General features: G+C 33.0%; 1 protein-coding gene across 1 annotated transcript; it reads right to left on the reverse strand.

The window, feature by feature from the left end:
- Nucleotides 1-468: 468 nt before the first annotated feature.
- LOC112293220 (uncharacterized) lies at nucleotides 469-4655 on the reverse strand. Its single transcript, XM_024542411.3, has 8 exons — nucleotides 3882-4655; nucleotides 3381-3498; nucleotides 3129-3217; nucleotides 2492-2538; nucleotides 2168-2259; nucleotides 1767-1900; nucleotides 1430-1628; nucleotides 469-1205 (listed from the first exon to the last, which is right to left on the reverse strand). The coding sequence occupies exons 1-8, from the start codon at nucleotides 4002-4004 to the stop codon at nucleotides 709-711; spliced, it is 1299 nt and encodes a 432-aa protein (XP_024398179.1). The 5' UTR covers nucleotides 4005-4655; the 3' UTR covers nucleotides 469-708.
- Between the last annotated feature and the right edge of the window lie 18676 nt (nucleotides 4656-23331).

A 23331-nucleotide genomic window follows, 5' to 3' on the forward strand; every position in this document is an offset into this window, starting at 1 on the left:
TGTAACCATGATGAAAATTGTGATAACCATAATGAAAATCAACCAACCATTTTTTTTCTTTAGTTGCGAATCCTTCAACGAAGAACTAAATCTGGACATCAAATAATAAATAATGAATATTACTGAGTCGTTGGGACCGATCTGTTGCTATTGATATGTTAGAATGACAAGTAACAAGCCAAAAAAATATAGAAAGGCTGTGGTTCATTCTCATACAGACACGTAAATTAAGCCTCAACACTAAGCAGAATTGGCTGCGGAGAACTAGTACTCCAAGTACAAGATGCTGATCAATATCAGGACATCATCGTCAAATAAGATCACGGTTGACAATTTTGTTTCACACCGGCTTGGCTGTCTTATGAGCGAACATGATTTCTAAACGCAATGTAAGGGTTGAATATTTCCATGATACCAAACAGAGAGCATGTGAACATCAATACAGTGAAGGTTACCCAGACACATGAAAGCTTTAAAAGATTAGATCCTTACGGGATTTATCTCTTACGCCAAGTGGTGAAGTTCGAATGTAACGAAAATCCTCACCATTTCCTCATGGAAAAATACCACACCTAGCTAAAGAAAGATTTTAGTGACCGTGAATAAATGTACATAAGGGCTAGGGAGATCCTGAACAGCCGAAGGATGGAGTCTAGGAATCTAAGCATGTTTACAATGACTAAATCATGAACCTTACCTAGATCAAGGTCAAAGACTGCTGATGTGTTTCAGATCTCTGGATATAATTGTGGCCAGCCCTCCAAGCGGAGGCTTCATCAATGCTCTATACGCAGACTCGTCATAAGTGGCCTGAAGGAACTTCAAGTAGGGCCGGAAGGTATCGACATTTCTATGTTTCACTTCACTGGTTACCCTTGTATCAGTTCTCTTCAGCGGGTAGAAGATGGAAATCAATCCATCCCACGAGGGGACTTTACCTCGATTTGTTCGTCCAGGCTCTGATCCTGAAATTTCGGACTGGTCGAAGATTTCTTCGTCATTTCTAAAACTCGAAAATTCGTCATCTTTGAAATCAGGTGATGCACAGGTGATAGGGCCAGTCACAGACGAGAATGAAAAGGATCTTCTTCTCAAGCTTGATGCCAGTTCCGGCCCCTCGAACAGCATGTTAGGTGACTTTTTGTCCTCGCTACTCTTTGGACTAGCATCAAATATTGGATCCAGAAGTGCATAGTCTGCTGACACTGCAAAATCAACAAAGTGTGAGCAAATTAGTCCCACAATATTTCAGATGTATATGACTCAAATAACAGCGATTATGAAGATTCTGTACAACTCTAATTCAAGCTGTGGATTTTCTCAGACAGCACCGTGCCCTCACATGAGTGACATAATCTCGCGTCTAACCAATCACTGATATTTTCATCCAACATATCGCCAGAGTACTTAGCGGAGCTCAGTCTCAAACCTGATTTAGTTCTGAAAGGAGCCGGGGATCTCACATCCTCTGCACAAAAGCTGGTTGACATTCGAGTGCGCTTAGAAAAAGGTGATGTTAAGAACGAAGTCTTTGAGGTACGCGGTGACCTTGGTATCGCCCGGTAATCTCTAGAGTAGGAAAAAACTAACTTGTCTCTTGTCGCGTGGTCAACAAAAGTGCAAATCCCCTGGCATCTCAAACCCAACCAGAAAGGCTTTAGCTAGTTTATAAAATTACAAATTCTGAACTTTTAAAATTAATAACGCCAAACATTAAACTTTGCTGATATATATCCTCTATTGTAAAAACGACTGATTTATCTCACCTTCCAAAAGTAGTAAAACATAGAAGAAGCATCCACAATAAAGGCTTTGGCAAGTCTTTCAGGGTAATGATCAGCAAGCATCTTCAGGGTACTGAGGATGCCACTAGTCGAAGGTGCACTTAATCTTGAGTAGCCTGCCCAAGACAAAAACAACGTGAATCGTGATGAACATGTTTTAAATAAGATCGTGGGAGACTACTTCCAGCAACTTCAAGTCAAAATTCCTGACAAGAGACCACAAGGTAACATAAACTTCCACAAATTCGAGCTACGTGGGTGGCACGCAGGGTTAGGCACACCGTCAAAAGCATTTCGTCCACAGCTCAACAACTTAACATGATAACACGACTAATCATTCATTGAAAAGATAGAATATCAGAAGGCCTGAGCAAAATACTTACCTCCAGCATCAAGGATGAGGACCCACTGGGCAACTCCCGGTGGCATGGCAGCAACCGCGACCTCCATTGTGAAGATTATGTGGCGAAGATATCTATGGACAATACGGACCGAATCCAATATATAAGTTTACATATTTCTACTCTACCGTTCTGTTGATAATGAAGCGATTGTGATAAAGAGCATACAATTAATAGCAACAATAAAACTAGGTCACATCTCAACTTATGAGAAATGATTTATTCTGGTAGAGTAGCCCCTAGCACTTGAAAATCTCAGACCTAGGGATATGAGCAGCATCAATGCATTTCAAGAGGTTAACTCACTCTTTGTAACTTTTATTGAGAATATAATCTGGCTTCTTCTTTATTACCTGCACTCGAAATAAAGGACAACATCTTAAAAGCAAACGATGTACTAAGGATAACGCGGAGCAACATATGGCATAAAATTTAGACAGGATGGCACCGAATCAGTAAGAAACTACTGATTACGATTTGATACCAGACATGTGGAGCAGAAATAACTTCAGGATGACTGTGGAAGTAATTTCTGCAACCGCTGAGGCACACTGTGTGACTCCCACAACAAGCAACCATAGTATTCTGAAAGCTCAAGTTTATGAGCATTAAGACTGTACATGACTCGTCCGATAGCTCAACTATATGGAAAGCTAACAAAATACAATCTCCTTCATTAAAGTGACTTATGACGCAGAAATAAATACGAAATACAGATATTGGTCAGGAGAGAACATTTTGATTGCCCACACAGATCAGCTCTTACTCGAGAGAGATAAGGCAAAAAAAAAAAAAAAAAAAAAACAACCATAAATATAGACATTCGATTTTCAGAACTGAAGCGTCTCCCGCAACTAATAACTAATTTCCAGTTTCAAAATGACTCACTCAAGGTTCAACTTACGAGAGCCTACACACAAGGTGATAACGAAGATAGATTTACCAATACAGGCCGGCCTTCATCATCGTGACCTGCAACATACGCAGCTCCTGCCGCGAGTTCCGCTGGAAATTCGTCCGCAATCAAGTAACCTGCAAATAAAATTCATTTAAAAAAATGTAGCCAAATAACAAGGGGATTAAAACAAAAAAAACGGAAAAAACCTCCAGCTCTCGGTCTGAGCTAAAGCATACCAAACTTCAATCTCGGATAAAGCTAACAAAGCTAACACAAGCATGCTGGTGAGGAAAATACCGATGTTTATTTTCTCACGCCAATTCAGAGTGGCTCTCAGCATCCTTGCTGCTCTTCGGACGTTGTTGCCACGAGCTCTCAAATAGCGCAACACGCAGGCATCATCACAAAAGTCGGCCTGCAAGAAAGAAGAAAGAAAAAGTTCAAAAAAAAAAAAAAAAAAAAAAACGTCTCAATACAAGATCCAGACCAATGCCGCAATCTACAGCTGCAGTTGAAAATAGGAGAACAGATACCCGAGACTCTTCTTGACAGTGCTATGCCGCATAGCAGCAATCATATACATTCAGAACTCGCTAAGATATTTCTTGAAAATCAGGCAGTGAAAACAACTTCAATCGATTAGAAGCAAGCGCTGCGCATGCAGTCGAGGACTCGACTGCGGAATTGCAAGCATAAAAAAGTTACAGACAGCACGAAAGCATAGATTACGCTGAAATACTGGATTCCATTGAAACAAATTAAAAAGCATTCTGATCACATTGTCAGCCAAGGTCGTGCCTGTTTCTTGGAGAGAACTCTTTCTTTCTGCACAAGTCGCAAAACCTCTTTGATCATTTCACTTAGGGAACCCTCCGGCTCCACCTTCGCAGGGTGAGTCATTATGGAAGAACTTCGCTCCATTCCTTCACTTCAAAGGCTCTAACAAGGCGCAATCGAGCCCCTAGCTTTCAGCATTTCACCCGTCAAAGCAGACTACATCCCAGTTAAAGAAACGCCAGAACCGCCTCTGTGCTTATCCTCTTCGTGCTTCTGGAGACACATCCGGAACCGAGCCGGCAAACGAAGAATCAACTCGACTTCCATGTCGAACTTCTAATATATCTGTATGCTCAGTGCCAAGGTCAGAAACGAATCCTACGAATCATCTTCACGTCCACTTCACCACCACCTAAATTCCCATTTCCGCTCTCGCTCTCTCTCTCTCTCTCACACACACACACACACACACACTCTGTCCCTCTCCACATCTCCGCCCTCTTTACTGCCACCACCTCCTACAACTACACAACTAGCCTTAATCTTCCAAATCTTTCGCGCATCACGCCAGATTTCCTTCCACAAGCTACTCCACAATCAAAACAAACTTCGCATTCCGAATCATCACATTCCAGACACCGCGACGCCCGCTCCGTAATGCACCCGACGTCTCAAAAGCTCCCACACTTCCTCAGCTGTCGAAACAGAAACCCCAGGGATGACCAAATGCGAATGGAATTCAAATCCGACATGGAGCATCATGACATGACACTCCGGGGAGGAAGAAAGCAGCGCTCTGACACAACCGTACCCGGGATAGGGGAAGTGCCAGTAGATACATGAGTAGTTGCCGCTGCCGTGCTGTGTTATCGCAAGCGGAATTGGCAGAGGGCGAGCATTCATTGCCGGTGATGATGCGTCGTGGAAGCCGCCACTGGAATGAGCCTGGCAGCGGTGCAGCCATAGGCGGGACGAGGCGGTGAAACCGGATCCCCGAGGGGGGGAGTCCCATTCACCTTGCCCATTCATCGCCTTCCCCCTCATCCCCACGCACAAGGCCACGCCACGCCTCCGCACGTGCCTCCTCAGCATGCATGCAGCTTGCAATGACCGACCCTCCAGCCTCCGCTGCCCCCGCGGGTCTCATCGCCCGCCTCCAACTCCATCGCCTTGTTTCGTGTCGCTAACTTTGCCTCGCTAACTAACTTTGGCCCCATCTTCTGCTTGCTCAAGCTCTTCTAAGCTCGATGCGCACTGACAATGCTTAGTGCGGTGAATTCTTTAGGGGAAATATCTGCCCTGCATGATTATCCAAACCTCTTTTTACCCACCCGGATTCCTGGGTCGTTCTCTTCAGATTCAGTTTGTGGTGTTGATTGTCAGGCAACGATAAACTACCTCGGCCTGAGTAGTCCATTAAGGATGAAAAAGTAAAATAAATAGTGGATGTTCATTCAAATCAAGAATTTGGGTAAATCCAAAACTATAGGCATTCTGCTTTTCTTCATAGTTCAAGATTGATGAGTGTGATGAGTGCAAATACTTTATCTCAAAACAGTATACACAAACATGGGTAGGCAAAATGCACACAGAGCCTCTTGCCAACAATAAAATTTGAAATTTTATATTGCAACTGCATTACTAATCTTACTTACCACACACATTAGAGTTCCATCTCTTAGAAATAAATTTATAAAACAATAGTTATGTTTTTTGTTCAAGTGACATACTTTGGATGATAATCCATTGGATCTGTCTACATGGCACAAGTATGGAATACTCCTGTCCAAACAATGGATCAATCTTTATGGTGTATGAACAGGCTAGTTGAGAAATTGAACCTAATATTATCTGTGCCATTGAAACTTGAGCTCTGTGTAAAATAAGCTATTGATCACATGTGTCTTATGTCATTGATTGTATGTGTTGTTGTCACAATGTTTTTCTTTGGTTCCATGACATTGGCTAATTCAATTATAACCAACATCAAAACAATCTACAACAGAGACCATATAATTGCTGATTTCCATTTTCCTTTGTTCTTTTTCATTTTTATTACTTTTATTACTTATTTTAAAATTGTTTTTGGATATGTGGATGGGGGTTGAAGTACGTTCTGCTGAAGTGACGGTAGCTCCTCAGTCCATTGAAATAAATGGCACTTGCATTGGTCAGGCTGCTGAGAAGTGATTCAATTGAGCACACTACCCTACAAAATTGGAAGATCCTTTGTAGTTATGACTCTTGTCAATTCCTTTTGCAGGGATAATCAGCAGTCCTTTTTCAGATTTGTAGGTACCATTTATATTGGATATGTTTGTTTCCTCCCCAAGCACCATATGGATAAATTTATCTAAGGATGCAAGCAATGTACTACAAAATCATGGTTCTGGGTCACTACACTTCAACAGCTCCAGAGCAGCACAACTTGTGTGTTGGATTCAATAATGGCCCCAAGAATGAGAGTTATGTTGTCAATGTATCAAAACACAATTTCAAAATTAAAATATTAAAAATGGCCAAAGGTGTAGCTTTGTTATTACTTTGATTTAAAAAAAAAACAGGCATAGGGCACAAGGCTCATCTTCACTCACATGTGGAGGAAAGTAAAATCTTACCCTTCATTGCTTCTGAATCAACCTTGCAAACCAGCCCTAAACAATGTGAGCTTTTGCAAAGGAGAGAAGAATGCGATATTTGTTTGCAGATTGTAAAAGACCTCAAATTCCTTTTGGTGGCAATGCCAGCATGGCTTGGACATGGTGACAGTTTTCCAGGTATCTGGAGAGCAACCCAGAGTCTTTGTTGGTGTAAATGCAAGTGCAGTTATTCTTTCTGTTACACTGGGTAACCAACACAATAACTGGGACTGTAGGGGAGCTGGCATTCTCAAGTTATGAGATTGGGCAGCCCACACCAAAGTCTTCTCATAGTCCTGAATGAATAGCTTCTGCTGAGGTTGAGGTCACATCAAATGTTTCCATGGTTGAGGTGTAGAAAGAAGAGATGAATATGAAATGAGCTCAAGAACATGGCCCAATCTTGTAGAAGAGAAATGATAAAAAGAAAATAACAGGGGGAAGAGGAACCCTAAACCTTCTCTTGTACAGCAAAAAGGGACCTTAAGCAGCAACACAAGAATGCAGTCTCTGTTTCAGATCCCTTACCCAAAAGGAATATCAGCTTGGCAAACAAATCTGAAATTTATGCTTGCAAAATCTGGGTGCAACAGAGCTTTGTATTTTGCGGGGATGGGCTTTGTTTAATAGACTGAGGGAAATCCTACAATAATGTTATAACTATTGACCTTTTCAATTTTAGTGTAAATAAAATTCAATATAAATAAATTAATATATCAAGGGTAGATGTGAAAGTAATGCAATTCTACAAATAATTTGTCAATCCATGTTCTGTAATATGAGAGTTAGAGAATTTAACTAAAAAAAATATGGATTAAGTTTGTTTAATTAAATGAACAAATTGTGCTCTCAAAGAAAAGAAAAGAAAAGAGAAGTGTTTACATATTCAAATCATGATTACCATGTATCTGTTTGTTATTTGATGCATAAATGATTTTATTTATTTATTATTTTTTTTCTCACAGTAGATTACAGTGCCATTTTCCATCAGACAATGAACTAATATTGAATCAACATTATATGATGTAAGTCCAATATTTCTGAATATGTGCTATAAAGAAAATTTTAATGTCCTCAAATTCTGAATGGGATTTTACACAATAACAGTTGAGAACACACACACACACACACACATATATATATATATATATATATACACATACATGTGTCTGTATATGTGTCCATTCTTCTCTAGGCACATCAAATTATCTAAATGTGCTCTACCATATTTAAACAACAAGAAATATTTCATTTCAAGTCAAGAATATGATAACTTTTTTCCCCTGTAATATGCACATGATTGCAGGTCTTTACTTGTTTACTATTTTAATATTTTTGTTGATTTGCAAGTTTAAAAATTCGTGAGAGAAACTCCTGATATTCATTAGACGTTTTAGTGCATTCTGTTGAATAATTATTACTATGCCTCTACAATGTCTTCTTTTGATGGTCAGCAACTGCTTTTTAACAAAATCAAGGTTTGAAACATGTTAGGGTTTCATCTTAGTTGAGCTGGGTTATCTTTAATAGTCCTTGGTCCTTGTGGGGATTAAGTTATGGTGGTGTGCCTTTCCCTACTTAATTACTGTTACAGCAAGTAGATGATATGATTGGGGAAGTTACGGGCTGAAATGAATTGCTCAAGCTATGGTACATTTGTCTAACACAATGAGAAAGCAAGCAAGAAAGAAAGACCAAAGCAAGATAAGTGGCATGGATTGCCCATGATGGGCTGAACAAGTCCTGTGAGTACATCTAACAGTCAAGCATTGCTTTCCACAATATGGTTGAATAGTAATAAAAACTATAACAACAAATAGCTGCAATTGAAGAAATAGTAATTAAAAGGACAGTATTCAAGAGCATTTGAATACACATGAGATCTAGGTATTTTTTTATATTGATCCAAGTAATGTATTGTTTATGGAACCATTCAAATAAGTATGAGCTAGAGAAATAGAAGAATGATGTATAAATTTGGAAATATATAAAATCATGACAAAATCTTTCAGGTTTATTTTTTACACAATCTAGACCGTTATAATATAAAAAATAAAGAAAAACCCTGTTTTCACATCATCCTATTGAATGATTATATATTAATTTATTAATTTGGTATCATCAATGAAAAAAAGAACCCTCGAAGGCTCGATTATTTTGAATAAGATATGTGCTGCTAAATCAAATAACTGGGTACTTGAGAGAATACAACATTGCACCAGAATTTCCTAGTTGACAAACTTTCAAATAATGATTGAATAACTGAAAGGACAAATTACAATCAGCTCTTCAACTGCTGGGTGTTTATATAACTAACTAAATAAACAAATAAACAACACAAATAACAATACAAGAAATATTGCCCAGCAATCTGTTGAGAGAATTTTCTTGACGTTGTTGGGTTGTTCTGCAACTGAAGTCCAAAAAAAGAAAAAGGGAAAAAGGTCTCCTGGCAACGGGCACGCATGTCCGAACTGCCCGGGTGCCTTTCCAATCCTAGGTGGCACTTTGCGATCGTGCAGTATGTACTGTGCTCATCGTATATGTACTCCCACCATATAATTGAGAAGGGGATACGTATTCTACCGGCCACTCTTGGAATGACACGTGGATTAAGCTAGTGGTGTCCCACCCTCTCCATATATATATATATTTATATACACAGACAAACAGCTTACTATTTATTTTGAACTTCATGTGAAATGACTTTGTTTTCTTACCTGCAAATTTACTTTGTGATGATTTGGTGCTGTAACTTTAACATGCTATTTTTTTTTTTAATTTTTTATTATTACTATGAATGGCATGATTCCTTAACATTCTGTTTTACATCTATCTTACTTGACATGAACAAATAGAAATATTATTGATATATTATTACAATAATAATAATATATTTGACAGTATATAAGTACGTTTACTGAAAATCACAATATCTTAAGAATGCTATGACAACCAACCAAAGAAAATGGCATAATTCACACTGTTGATTTATATTTGTAAACACAACCATTTTACTCTAAATCCATTTTTGTTGAGCATGAACAATCTGTTGCTCTTCCTCTAATGAACATCTGTACAAGAGAGAATGAAAATGAAAATAACACATCAATATCAAAAATACTATTTGCCAAATTTTCCCTCAAATTTTACATTTATTAGTTTAAAATAATAAATTTCATTTTAAACCCCAGACAAATTTTAGACAGTGTAAAAAAATGTAAATTAAGGTGTATTTACACATGAAAGAAGTGGGAAAAAAAAAAAAAAAAAAAAAATCAACCCAGAAATCCAAAAGTTCACCCAAGGACTCAACTAATTGCAGGTTTCAACAAGTTCAAATTTTGTGTCATAATACCTCCTTAAGTAAAGCTATACACTACTTTAAAACCCATTGGATTACTAACTCGAAGAAAGAGAAGTAAAAGCGTGAACTCTGTAGGATCAACGTTCAGGTATGGGGATCCATTTGAGATTGTTTATATTTGGGCAGAAACGAACATGAGCATTTGTGTTCATCACATGAGGTTTGGTGAACTTTTCTAGATGAGACAAATATAAAGCGAAGAGGGGCCACATGGAGTCGACCTTGATCTAATCAGGCTAGTAGGAGTGACATGCGATGCCACATCAGCACTGCCAAGTGGAGAATCCGATGTCAGAGATTCTAGAATCCTTGTTTCAGCTCACAATTTTATATCAAACTCCGATTTAATCTTCCAATCAGTCCCTGGAATTGTGGAACAGAGTCTGAATGTTGTTGTGGACAGGGAAGAAGTGGGTACATTTGGTTTACAACACGCCCCACATTCTCCTGAATTAGAATGTGAAACTCCCGAATCCTACTCTAGTTGGAGTTTGGGTATGATATACACACACACACACACATATATATATATATATATATATATATAATTTTATTGCCTGTGCAGTTCCCTGTTGTGGAATTGACTTCAAATTATAAAATGATGTTTTGCTTTAGTGTTATCATTGTCACAGGAGTTGATCCTCAGGAAGAGAGCAATTTCTGAAGACTTGGAGGACCGCTTACGTTGAAACACCTTAAACCGTCAACTTGAGGTTTTTCAGCTATCTCCGGGGGGTTAAATTTTGGGAAAAAATTGTGTTAGATGGAGAAATAAGGTTTTGAAGTGCTCCAGAAGAAAAAAATTGAATCGCTGCAGTGGTTGAATTGATAAAAATGTTCAAAGCAGTTTTTGCAATTTACACCTAAACCAGGTTGTAGCGCAAAACCTTGCGTCGACAAAACCAAAAGTTGGGGTTATGAGACCGCCATTTCTGCAACCACATGGGTGGAACTCCGCGCACAATGCGGGCACTGATCCACTCGCACGTTGGACCGAAGCCAGCGCCCAGGTGCGACCGAAACCACGGAAAGGGGAGGCAGATACTGTGTGTGGCCGTGTTCTTAAACCGTGCCTGGCTTCCTCATGAGCCGTAATGTCCACGTTCGCTTTCTTAGTTTGCACTTCCACGAGGCCTCGTCCTCTCGGGGATCGCTCTCCGCAGACACGCGATTGCGCGGCGACGAGGGACTTCGGTCCATGCCCGACTTTTACTTTTTCATCCGTCGTAGCGTTAACGTCTTCGTTCTAATTTTATATATTTTTCGTTCGGATACGTTAGCTTTTTCAGCTCGTTTCCTTCAAAGGTTGTTTGTATGGGTCATACAGAAAAGGAAATGTTGTTGCACATGAGGCTAGTTTTGATGATGGTTGCTGAACTTGGTACTGCGTACATGGGAAGCAATTCGGGACTTTACTCCATTTCAATAAATTATTTGAAAGGTATTTTATACATATTTTAATTACATAGTCATCTTGATTTTTTTTATTTAAAGAAAATAATGTATTTTTTCTTTAGCTGATTCTAGGTAAGTGCAAATCAATTATCCTTGCAGTCTACACCACTTAAGTCCTTGGTGTCATGCAAGAAATATATATATATATATATATATATAATCTTTTTGGTATCAAATTACCCTTTACAAAAGTAGGACATGATGGTCAGTACATGCATATATATATAATCATGGTTTATACATATTCAATATTTGAGATTTCATCTTAAAATAATACTTGTATTGAAGTAATGTCGTGAATAATATAATATGACATTTCTAAGGATATATATATATATATATATATATGAAATAAAACTGTTGGTTTATGATAAAGATGTAATGGTTGAACTTAAAATTGACACTTACAGGAAAACAAGGCATATTTATTTACATATAAAAGTTGAGGTCTTTTTAATGCACACACATGTAAATATGTTGAATTGATTTGTATGAGCAGTAATTTGATAAATTTTATAATTCTAGTTATTCGAATATTATTATAAATTGGAAAACTAGAATCCAGAACAAAGCTTTATTATTTTCAAGTTTTGAACAGAGTCAATAAATAAACATATAATTTTCAACTAAAATCAAGATGATATAAATTTGTAGTATTTGAAGGTGATATAAATTTTTGTTAAACATTCATGACATTTAATTTTCAGTAAAGGATTTGGACTTTTAGAAATACAATTGAAATAACTTTGTTTTTAGTATTTTTAAGACAAAATACAATTAAATGTCATGAATGTTTTAAAATAATAAAAATTCAAAAAATAAGTATACTTTTGATATGTTGGAATAATATAAGAAAGATTTTTTTGAATTCTATAAAACTTAAATGTTTTATTCAGCATTAACATAATTTTAAAGATTCATGTATAAAGACTCAAAAAATTATTTCAATGTTGACATATTCTAGAGATTCATGTATAAAGACTTAAAAAGTTATTTCAATGTTGACATATTCTAGAGATTCATGTATAAAGACTTAAAAAATTATTTCAATGTTGACATATTTTAGAAAGAATGGTGTATGACAAATGACTTATAGTGAATAATGACACATGGTTTATATAGCAAATAAAGTACTCTTTTACAACTACCAAATGAATTGAAGTTGAAAAGAATCCATTAGGTAATTGTGGAGCTATGACCAATCTAATTTGGAGTAGTATTGAAACAATTTTTTGATTGTGGTGTCTAATTTTTGGATTCTATAAATTACTCAATATTATAGTATTCTATCATCATCAGATTTGCTATGACAATATTATTATTAATCTAAAGACATCATTAATGCTTACTAGCAGCTACAAAAGCACCATTCTTAATTACAATTCTTTGCATGGACATATTCCAAACTATCACATTTTAGGACCTTCTAAAATCTTCTACAAATTTTTAAAACCTTTTAGATACTTGTAGAATCTTCGACAATCATTTAGAAAGTTCTATAGGCTTTTAAAAATCTCTTAAGACTTCTAGAAGGTTCTTTAGACTTTTAGAAACTCCCATAGAAAGTACCATAGACTTCTATAATCTTCATTATAGTATAAATAGGAGTCTTTGGAATCACTTTTTCTATCAATTTCATTCTTTGTCTTTAATCTTAACATATTTCTTTGTCAAATTCTTGTATCCTTCACAATTCCTTGAACAACTATGACATCCATTCCTTACTCTCTTTAAGACAACATCACATTTATTCTTTTTTATTCTCAAAAATCCTTTAGCCAAATTACTTTTGAACTTGATTGCAATGAAGCTACTATCTCTAGGCTAGGAAAAAAGATCACTTTAAATAGGAAGAATCTTAAATTAAGCAAACAAAAGAAGATCACTGTAGTAGATGAAAGAACAATCATTTGTCAAATCAATATTGAGAAGGCTAAAAATGCTATTTAGGTTGCTAAAAATATTAATAATAATATTAATAATCTTGTATCAATCCAAACTGTTTGAAATGTTTTCAAGAAATAGAATATGAAAGCCATGGTGAAGAAAAAAAAGCCACTACTATCTACCTACTATCAAAAATAATGCTTAGATTTTACTCTAAAATACAAGGAGTAGACTATGGAGGATTGAAAGATGGTTATTTGGTCAAATGAGACAAAAAACAACAAATTTGGATCAGATGGTAAAAAGTGGGTGTAGAAACAAAAAGATTAGTCTTTGCTTAACAAGAAGATATAAGAAACAATTAAATATGGGGGTGAAAATATAATGCTATGGAGTTGTATAGGATGGAATGGGATTGGAAAGATGACAGAGGTTGACGGAATGATGGATACCAAGCAATTTGTAGAAATTCTTGAAAAAAACCTATTCCTTAGTATTGAAGAATCTAGCATTTTTGAAGAGGAGGTGATTTTTTAGCAAGATAATGATCCCAAGTATAACTCAAAACTAATAAGGAAGTAATTTGATCATCATGGAATTAATATAATAGATTGGCATGCTCATTCTTCTGATCTTAATTCCATTGAATATCTTTAGAAGCACATCAAATTTGAACTCAATACTTGAAAGATAAAACTAAAGAAAGTTTGAAAATTATGGAAAAAATTAGCTATGAAATAGAATAATATTAAAGCAATTTTATGCCAAAAGTTAATAGAAAGTATGTCTAAGAGGTTGGAATCAATTACCAAGGTTAGAGGAGTTTCTACAAAATACTGTTATGTAATAGAATACCACACTCAAAAAAATATTTTAATATTATTTCAAATTCGATTAGATATAGCTCTATAATTACTTGATGAATTTTTTTCACCTTAGGCTCATTTGGTAGTTGTAAAAAAATATTTTATTTATTATACAAACTACGTATCATTATTCACTACAATTCATTTGTAATACACTATTCTTTCCAAAATATGTCAATATTGAAATAGTTTTTTAAGTCACTATATATTGAGTGCTCTTGTATATGACAAAAAAAAAAAGAAAAAGAAAATTAAAGCAAGATTTATTACATTTGAGTATCAATTATAATCTAACAATTGACAATAGTGAAGTTAGTTAATTGAATAGTAAGATTTTTGCGACATGTACTGATAAGAGACTATACTTATTAATTTGTTTGCTCTATACTCTAAACTGCTCTATGGCTATAAAGGCTCCTACATGACAAGAATCCATGCCTTGCCTACTTTTGCCATTTTCTTCTACATCAAAGCCTTGTAAAAAATACTTTGACTCATACTACTTATAAAAAATATCTTCCTTAGCTATCTATGAATGATGAAGGAAGTTATGTAGGTGGCATTATAGAATGTAAATAGATGTTAAATGATAGAAATTCAGAGAAGTTGGAATAAGATGAAAAGAAGAATTTTACATTTTACACTAGTTTCTTTTATATTGCACATTGATACTTTGATTGCTTTACCATACATTACACACTAGTTTCTTTTTATTGTACTTGCTTCCATTTATGAGTCTCTTATCTTTCTCCTTTTTAACCATCTTTCTTTGCTTGTAAAGCCTCACATCAAAGTTTTATTAAATTTGCTACTTCTTTATACTCACATGAGGTGAGTATGATGGATTTTGTAAAATCTACTATTAGATCATGTTGTTGCTAATTAGATCAAGCAATATAAAGTAATCTAAAGAAATATATTATGAACTATTGATTCTCTTTTTAAGTTTTATCTCCTTTACTTGGTGCTTCGTCTCTCTCATTTTCCACTTCTGTATTGTTTGGTTGAAAATTCTATGCAAAAAAATGCATGAAGCTGAAATTTGGCTATTGCCTAAAATCTTGCTCCAACTCCTCCTTGTCTAATGTGGCTCATGAATCCATGATACTACTTCCTTTTACCTACTCCAAAGTGCTACCATCTTCAGAAGATCTTCTATAGATGTTTACATGTACTTCTTCATGGCTTCTCAATTCAATGGATAAATGCTCATAGAAAAATAATTTCTTTGAATATTTGATGGAATTGATACATTTTGCAATGCAACAAAGATTCATTGTATTAGCACGTCTTTTATTGTATGCTATTTTAAATTATGCGACATACAATAATCTTTGTATTGATAGAAGAATTACTTGAAAAGTTTAAAAATTAATACATTCAAAGGCTGCAAGTAATGAGAGGTGTGGAATGACAAATTCACAATATTCAAGCCAATATTATAAGACAATTTGGCAAGTTGGAGTGTAATAAGGCTGTTGTACCCATTGAATATTAATAAATAACATTTTGTAATAAAAATTTCATCTTCTTGACAGATGTATTTCATAAAATGAGTAATCTATACTAAAAACAAGTCTGAAGTCATCTAAGCTTGAGATTGCATATACATAGTTACCTCAAGTTTGTAGTTTTTTATATTAATTGCTTCAAATGACTTTCTTTAGAAAATATAAAAAGATGGTATAGTCTTATTGGAGGAATTCATCACAACAAGAAATAACAATCACTCATTTTGGTTGGAATTATGGACTACATGTAGCATGCTCTAGATTTTGCTATGATCACCTAGCACCATTCTTTGCTAAATTCTACATCTTTCATATACAATATGAATAGATTCAAAATGAATGAAAATAAATTTGACAAAAATCAAAACATAATTGAATTTGAAAGAAAAAAAACGAAAGAAAAGAAAATAAAACATATAACTTGAAAAAAATAAAAAAATAAAAAAATAAAAAAATAAAAAATAAAAAAATGAAAAAATAAAAAAATAAAAAATAAAATAAAATATGAATATAAAAAAAACTTGTTAAAAAATAAAACAAAATATAATTTAAAAGAAAACAAAAGAAAATATGAAAAGTAAAAAAAAGAAGAAAAAACTTAAAAGAAAATATAACAAAGAAATATACAAAAAATAAAACAAAAATTATTTCAAAGAAAATAAAATAAAATGAGAGATGGTAAATTACTTGCTTGTGTACCTATTTCATGGCAGTTTCAAATGTAATGAGATAGGTGGTCGTTCAAGTTGTGCAATATCTCCAAATTATTATATAATGTTGTCACATTTTCTTTACAAACATTATGAACTTTAGAAAATTTGAAGATACTAAATATATATAAAGTGAGATCCAAATAAATAATACAAAACCATTGTATCAATCTATTATTCAAAATTCTATCACAAAATATGATTGTTCAAGATTTAATAATTTTATTAACTTTGAATTTCAAAGTAGAGGTGTGTAAATAAAATTCACTCTTCAATCCAAATTAAAAGATGGCTTCAATTAAGATTTGCTTATAATTAGTGATATAAAGTGGAAATAACATGAATAAGGACAAAAGGAGCAAAATACAAAAAAACAAGTAAAACAAGTTCAATCAAGTAATTGTACACTACAAAACTAATCATAGTTTCTTCACTAAGATTTTATCTAGTAAAAAGTAAAAAATAAAAGTAAAGGTAGGGACACATAGAGAGATAGACTCATCTTTAAATCATTCCTAGTATATCGTTGACATGCATCATAAGACTTAGTATATCTATCGGCATTTTGAAATAATATTGACTAATAATAGTTAAATTTGAGGATTTTTCGGCCAATTAAGGTTCTCAAAAAATATCCCTTGCATACACTATTATGATATGGCAATAGAATATTAGGAATTTCTTTGCCCATCACAAATCTTCTTAACATCTTGTCAACTCCACGTCTATATAATTTTCCTCCAATTATTACAAAGTATTTACTATTGATTCTTATTTTCTTATGTTCTATTTTAGAAAGATAAAAAAAAAGGCTTGGATTGTGAAAAACTTAGAAATTAATTCATACAAAGTGAGAGTGGTTGAAACAATAAACAAGGTTTTATCTATTAAGGTGTCATCAATTGGAGCTTCACCAATTTATTTTGACAACTTAAATAAATGGTCTGTTTGCTTGTATATCTTTCTAAGCTTATAATCTATTGTATAATTAAATTCTTTTAGTAGAAGCAACCACCTTGGAAGTCTATGACTCAAATGTGCCTTATTAATAAAGTATTTGATTGCCATGTGGTCTACAAAAAATACTACCAGATTTAAGAGAAAGTAGTGTCTAAACTTCTTGACAAAAAAAACCATAGGTAGGCATTTCCATTCCATAGTAGTATAATTACTTTTTATAAGATTCAATTGCCTACTTGCAAAAGCTATGAGATAGTCTTTACCTTTCTCTCCACTTGCTTGATACAAGGTACTTCTTATTACTATAGATGAAACATCAGAAAGCACATAGAAGAACAATGACAAATTTGGTGGTCTCAAGACAAAGAAGGTACTAAGTTTCTCTTTAAGAATATCAAATGCCTTTTGATATTTTTTATTCTATTCAAACTTCACTTCTTTTTGTATTAGTCAAGTTATAGGTATGAAAAGTGTAGCATAGTCTTGTATGACTTCTCAATACTGTCTTATGTCTCTCAAAGTCTTTTATATGTCTTTCACTGTAGAAGGAGATTTTAATCCTACAATAACTTTGACTTTTTTTGGATTTGGTTTTCTATCCGTTTTTGACACACATATCCTAATAGAACTCTTTTTTGAATTGCTAGGAATATTTTGTCAGGATTTAGTATAATCCTAGCTCTTTTTTACCTTTGAAGTCTAATCCTTATATAATCTTAATATGTTTTCTTAGGAGATTAGGTGCTAAACTTATCAATGAACACTATCATTGATTTGTGTAATAAATCTGAAAAGGCATATAATATTGCTCTTTGAAATGCCGCAAGAGTATTATAAAGTCCAAAAGACATGACGACATAAATAAAGGTGCTTCAAGGTGTAGTAAATGCTATTTTATGGTGATCCTCTAGGGATATAGAAATTTGATTGTATCCTAAATATCCATCCATAAATATATACAATTTATGTCTAGTTACTTCTTTCATGATGGTATTTATAAATAAAAGGGACAAAATATCTTTTTGGTTGTACTTATTAAGCTTCCTATAATCTATACATATTTTTAGTTTTTTATTCTTTTTTTTAATTAATACCATTGGTGAGATCCAATCTCTAATTTCCAAGGATTGAATAAATCCGACTTTGAAGAGTTTTTCAAGTTTGGCTTTGACAATTAGTTCTAAATTGGAATTTCTTCTTCTTTCTTTTTATCTCAAGAGAATTGAATTGAAAAGAAGTGAAATACGATGTTGGACTACGTTGGGAGTTATTTCCTTAAGATCTTTATAGAACAAAGAAAATACATTTTTATATTCCATGATTAATAATTTGTAACTTGTTAAATCATCTTTTGTCAATTGAATTTTCTTTTTTATGAGTTTTGGATCTTCATTCTCCAAAGATACATCCATTAATTTGTAGTTAAGGTTGTGCAAATGAGATTGTTTTGTAGAACCTCTATATCAATCATTTGGTATTGGTGGATAGATGGCTACACCATTTTTAGCCATAAGACCATTGGAAGTTTGTTTGAATTATAGAGGGAGACTAAGGTCAAATTCTTCAATTATGTCTTTTAATTTTTGGCCTTCAATACTATCAAAGTTCATCTCAAGGATGTCTTCAAATTTTATGTCATCCATAAGATTGCTAAATCAACTTCTACTTCATATTTTTGCCAAGCAGCAAAACCATCTATGAAGTTGACATTCATTATTTCATTTGTACTTGAAGTAGAGTGTTTTGCTAATCATTGGATAAATTCCTTGTCATCTTTTCAATCATATAATCCAAGGCCTATACAATTGAATGGAGTAGGTTTGACTATCTTATATTGAACCTACTCATTTTCTCTCAAATGAAAAAATCTTACTTTTTTCTTTAGTTCTCTTTTAGATTGATGAGTGTGAATTTCAACCTCATCAAAATTAATAGAAATTCTTTCTAATGGTAATCTTTGGAGTTAAATATAGATTTTTATAAGATATTTTAGAAGGCCATAAATGATATGGAATTTTTTTCTATTCTAATCAATTTTTGCTTTACTTGCCCTCAGCCAAGGTCTACTTAGTAGCAATAGATAAGAATTCTCACTTGGATATATATAAATAACATGAAAAGTGAGAAAATACTCCTCACTATCCATTATTATTCTACATCCACTAATTTGGTCTAAAAAGGTTTCTTAGCTTTGATTAGCCATATTAATTACATAAAAAGAAGGGCTAATGATACTAAGATCCAACTTCTCCATTGTTTGTATGAGCATTATATTTAAGCCACTACCTCCATCCACAATCATATAGGGAATGATCTTATAAATTATTAATTCTTTCCATTCAATTACCTTGACTTTGTGTGCCCCTTGAACTGTTCTTACATGAGCTTCGATTTTTGCCTTAGACCTTTGATATCTTTTAATAGGCAAGCATGTTTCAAACACTCTTCTCATTATTAAAGAAACATCCAATATTTAAACAATAGTTATGTCAGAGCTGATATTTTTCAATTCTTTCCATAGATCTTAAGACTTCTTTTGATCATCTTTTTTTACAAGAAATGAAATACTACCTTTTGTTTCAAGGATCCTAGGACCTTCCTTCTCTTCTATAGAGAGAAATTTTTCTACAAGGATTTTTTTTTTTCTATCTTACTCTTTTGACTGGTAGTAGATTCTAAATTATAGGATATTTTTCTTGATTTTTTCATGTTATCCATTGCCCCTCTTGTAACTTTGTTTAATTAAAAAAAAGTGAAGAGAGTCTTTTGAACTATTATCACTATCTATTGATGTAGGAAGAAAATGACTAATATACCTGGACTTCATCATAATTGCTAAGGCTGACATATTAAGAAACCCTTTATCTTTACTTGGTACTTCTTTGTAGGAGATATAATGTATGTGAGAAGACAAGGGTTGGTCTCTAATAAATTCAGAACCTTTTTTTTTAGTTGGTATTTCTAAATATCTTATATTTTATGAATTTTTTTCCTTGTTTTATTGGCCATATTAAAATTGGCCACTATATAATAGAATAAATTCTCTCTTTATATTTAAACTTGAAGGAGGCTATTGAATTTGATAATTAATATTATAATTATAAATAAATTAAGAGGTTTTAGACTATTATCTAAGTTTGGAGTTCTTACTCCCTTCAAATAATCTTAGACTTATTGTTGGTAATTCCTTCATAAATTTTTTAAGGAAACTACCTTATTAGATTGCCTACACATCTCCATAGGATGGTTTCTTCTACACTTTCCACATATTATTGTATTTTCTATCCAATAACTACCTGATGCATGTCTTTTTTTACAAAAGTGGTGCACCTTGTATTGTTGTCATTGTAAGATCTTAAAGCCGTAGGAAGATTTTTTTCAAAGTTGGAATTGAGAATTGGAACCTATCATATCTTGGTTCCTATGATGTGGAACATATAACTATTGCGTACCTTGATTTTACTAGTAATTTTTTTGATTTAAGCAAAATTAACTTATATATCATAATCAGCCATAGTCAACGCACTAAAGCCCTGAAATATACCTATTAGATTCTATAGGAGATGAGGCTTCATTTGGATTTTAGTTCTTAATTAAAAGATTCATCTATTCTTACAAAGTCTTTATTTGCTGAGCAAATCTATTTTAGAATTTTCTTAGGTTTTGAAAGATTTTATTTTTAAATTCTTCCTTTCATTTATTCTTATCTTCTAGATATGTCAATTGAAGGAGGTTGGAAGGAAGTCTAACCTCTAAAGATATTGGATAGTGATTTATAGGTCGAAATTGATTTCTCACAACACCATACAAATGTCCTTCAAAATTTCTTATATTTTGAGTATAGTGTTAAAGACAAGAACTTTATAAAGACAAATAAACAAGTGAGACTTATCTCAAAGAAAGATAAAAAAAAATAGAAATAACTCAATATGTATACTAAGAAAGAAACTAGAATGGCTATTGCCAAAAGACAAGAAAACTAAAAACCCTTGAAACTAAACTAGAAGTAAGAAAGGAGTTGACAAGAGTGAAGAGGGCTTTAGTCTTATCTCTATATATACTATCTAACTAGGGGCTATATGGCGATGTTCTATAGGACCTCAAATACGTGTTGACTTTGTAAGACACATGCCTTGACTTATAAGGCAATTTTTTTTACGTGTGGGCCACATAGTTAGCTTGGTCTTCAAGCTAACAACATGTGTGGCATATGGTTAACTTGTTGACCACGTTTCTAATCCAAAAAGTCAATTAAAGATACCTATAAAGTCAAAGTAGCATCTATGAAGCTTCTAAGAAGCTATTATAGCAAATATTATAGAATTAATTTATTTTTACCTACTTTTATTTATTTCTATCTATTTATATATGTAATTATTGGCTTACATGCGTATGTCTATAATATATGGAAAAAAATAAAATTAGATATTCTATGGTCTTCTTTCTTTATTTGCTTTTATTTTTTGTTGATGTCTTCAATCAACCAAGCCATTTTTTTGACCTTCAAATTATTTGACCTTTATTTGAGGATTTTTTAAATTCTTTATTTACTATTAAATCCTTGAATAAAGAAATGAATGAGGATATCATCTGTCAAAATAATTCCTACAAATTGGATTATTATCAGTTCAAATTATCAAATATATTTTGTGATTTCTTTCCCTTTTCCTTATCTGAAAGAAAAAAGAGTTGTGAGGGTATTACTTTGCTTTATGTTTGGTATAAAATTTTTTAAAAATACTTTCATGAATATATCCTAGTTCTTAAAGATTTGAAGGTGGTTTTATACCATTCATGAGCTCCATCCTTTAGGATACTTCAAAACCATATAAGATAATAATCCAGATTGGTTATTAAACACGTCATGAAAAGTTTTGTGAGAGTAAATTTTTCCCTCACTCCAAATTATAAGATAGCCTCAATTAAGAGTTGTTTATAATTGGTGGTGGGAAGTAGAAGTAGCAATAAATAAGAAAAAAAGAAGAACAACTCAGAACAAGTGAAACAAGTGCAATCAAGCAATTGTACACTACAAAACTAGTCATAATTTTTTTTAGTAGATTTTTATCGAAAAAAAATAATAGTAAAGAGTAAAAAATATTTTTAGATAGATAATTTTTTTTATCTTTCCAATGATAAAAAACTCATATAATTCCAAGTTACTATGAGTAAGTTATGATAGATTAAAGATAGAATGTATATAATAGAAAAATTAAGTGAATAATTTTTACTTCAAGGGTAACTTGCTTAAGAAATCAGGAGCTCAAGCCTCACCAAGGCTCATAAGTATTATATATTGGTCGTCCAAAGAGGCCTTGAGGCCTTAGTCTTATCTTCCTACCTATATCTAAGGTGCTACAATCCATATGGGAATTGTGGACCTCTCTTTCTACAAGGATTACACTAGCTGCTGGTCCCCCTATTTTCTACTAGTAAAACTACTTTTTTTGCATTTTTGACTTCACCATGGTGTTCAAAAACACCCAATTAGCCTAGAAACATTACATAGTCTTCAAATCTTGCTTCATTTCTTCATAGTGGCTCTCAAGGTGGTAAAACATAATTTTATAAAGGTCTTGTAATTTTCTCTAAAAATTCATAAAAAATATTAAATAAAATCTAAAAAATCCTATAATATTTATATAATACTAATATCCATATAAGGCTGTATTTTTATATTTTTTTGATTTTTATAGTAATAAAATCAATTTAAATCCACTAAAAATCCTATTTTCTACATACATAATTTAAAAGACATGAAGTTCTTTTTCATGCTTCTTTTAGCTATTAAATAACCATTAATAGGATTTTTGTAAGTAATACATATAGATATGAGGCCAATAAATAAATTGGTCTCAATTACTAATCATTAATATTCAATAATGAGTGAAAATACTAAACCAACTAAGATAATTACCTCCAAGACTTATTAAGATTCTATTTTTGTAACTTTTCTTCTAATAAGTCTTTTATACTTATAAATACTTCTAAATTCTAATAAATATATAAATAGTCAAAAAGAATTTCTAACCTTAATTTTATCTTATGAAATGACTCAATACTATATTATTAATCA

Source organism: Physcomitrium patens, chromosome 16, assembly GCF_059467195.1.
Source record: "Physcomitrium patens ecotype Gransden chromosome 16, ASM5946719v1, whole genome shotgun sequence".
NCBI lineage: Eukaryota > Viridiplantae > Streptophyta > Bryopsida > Funariales > Funariaceae > Physcomitrium > Physcomitrium patens.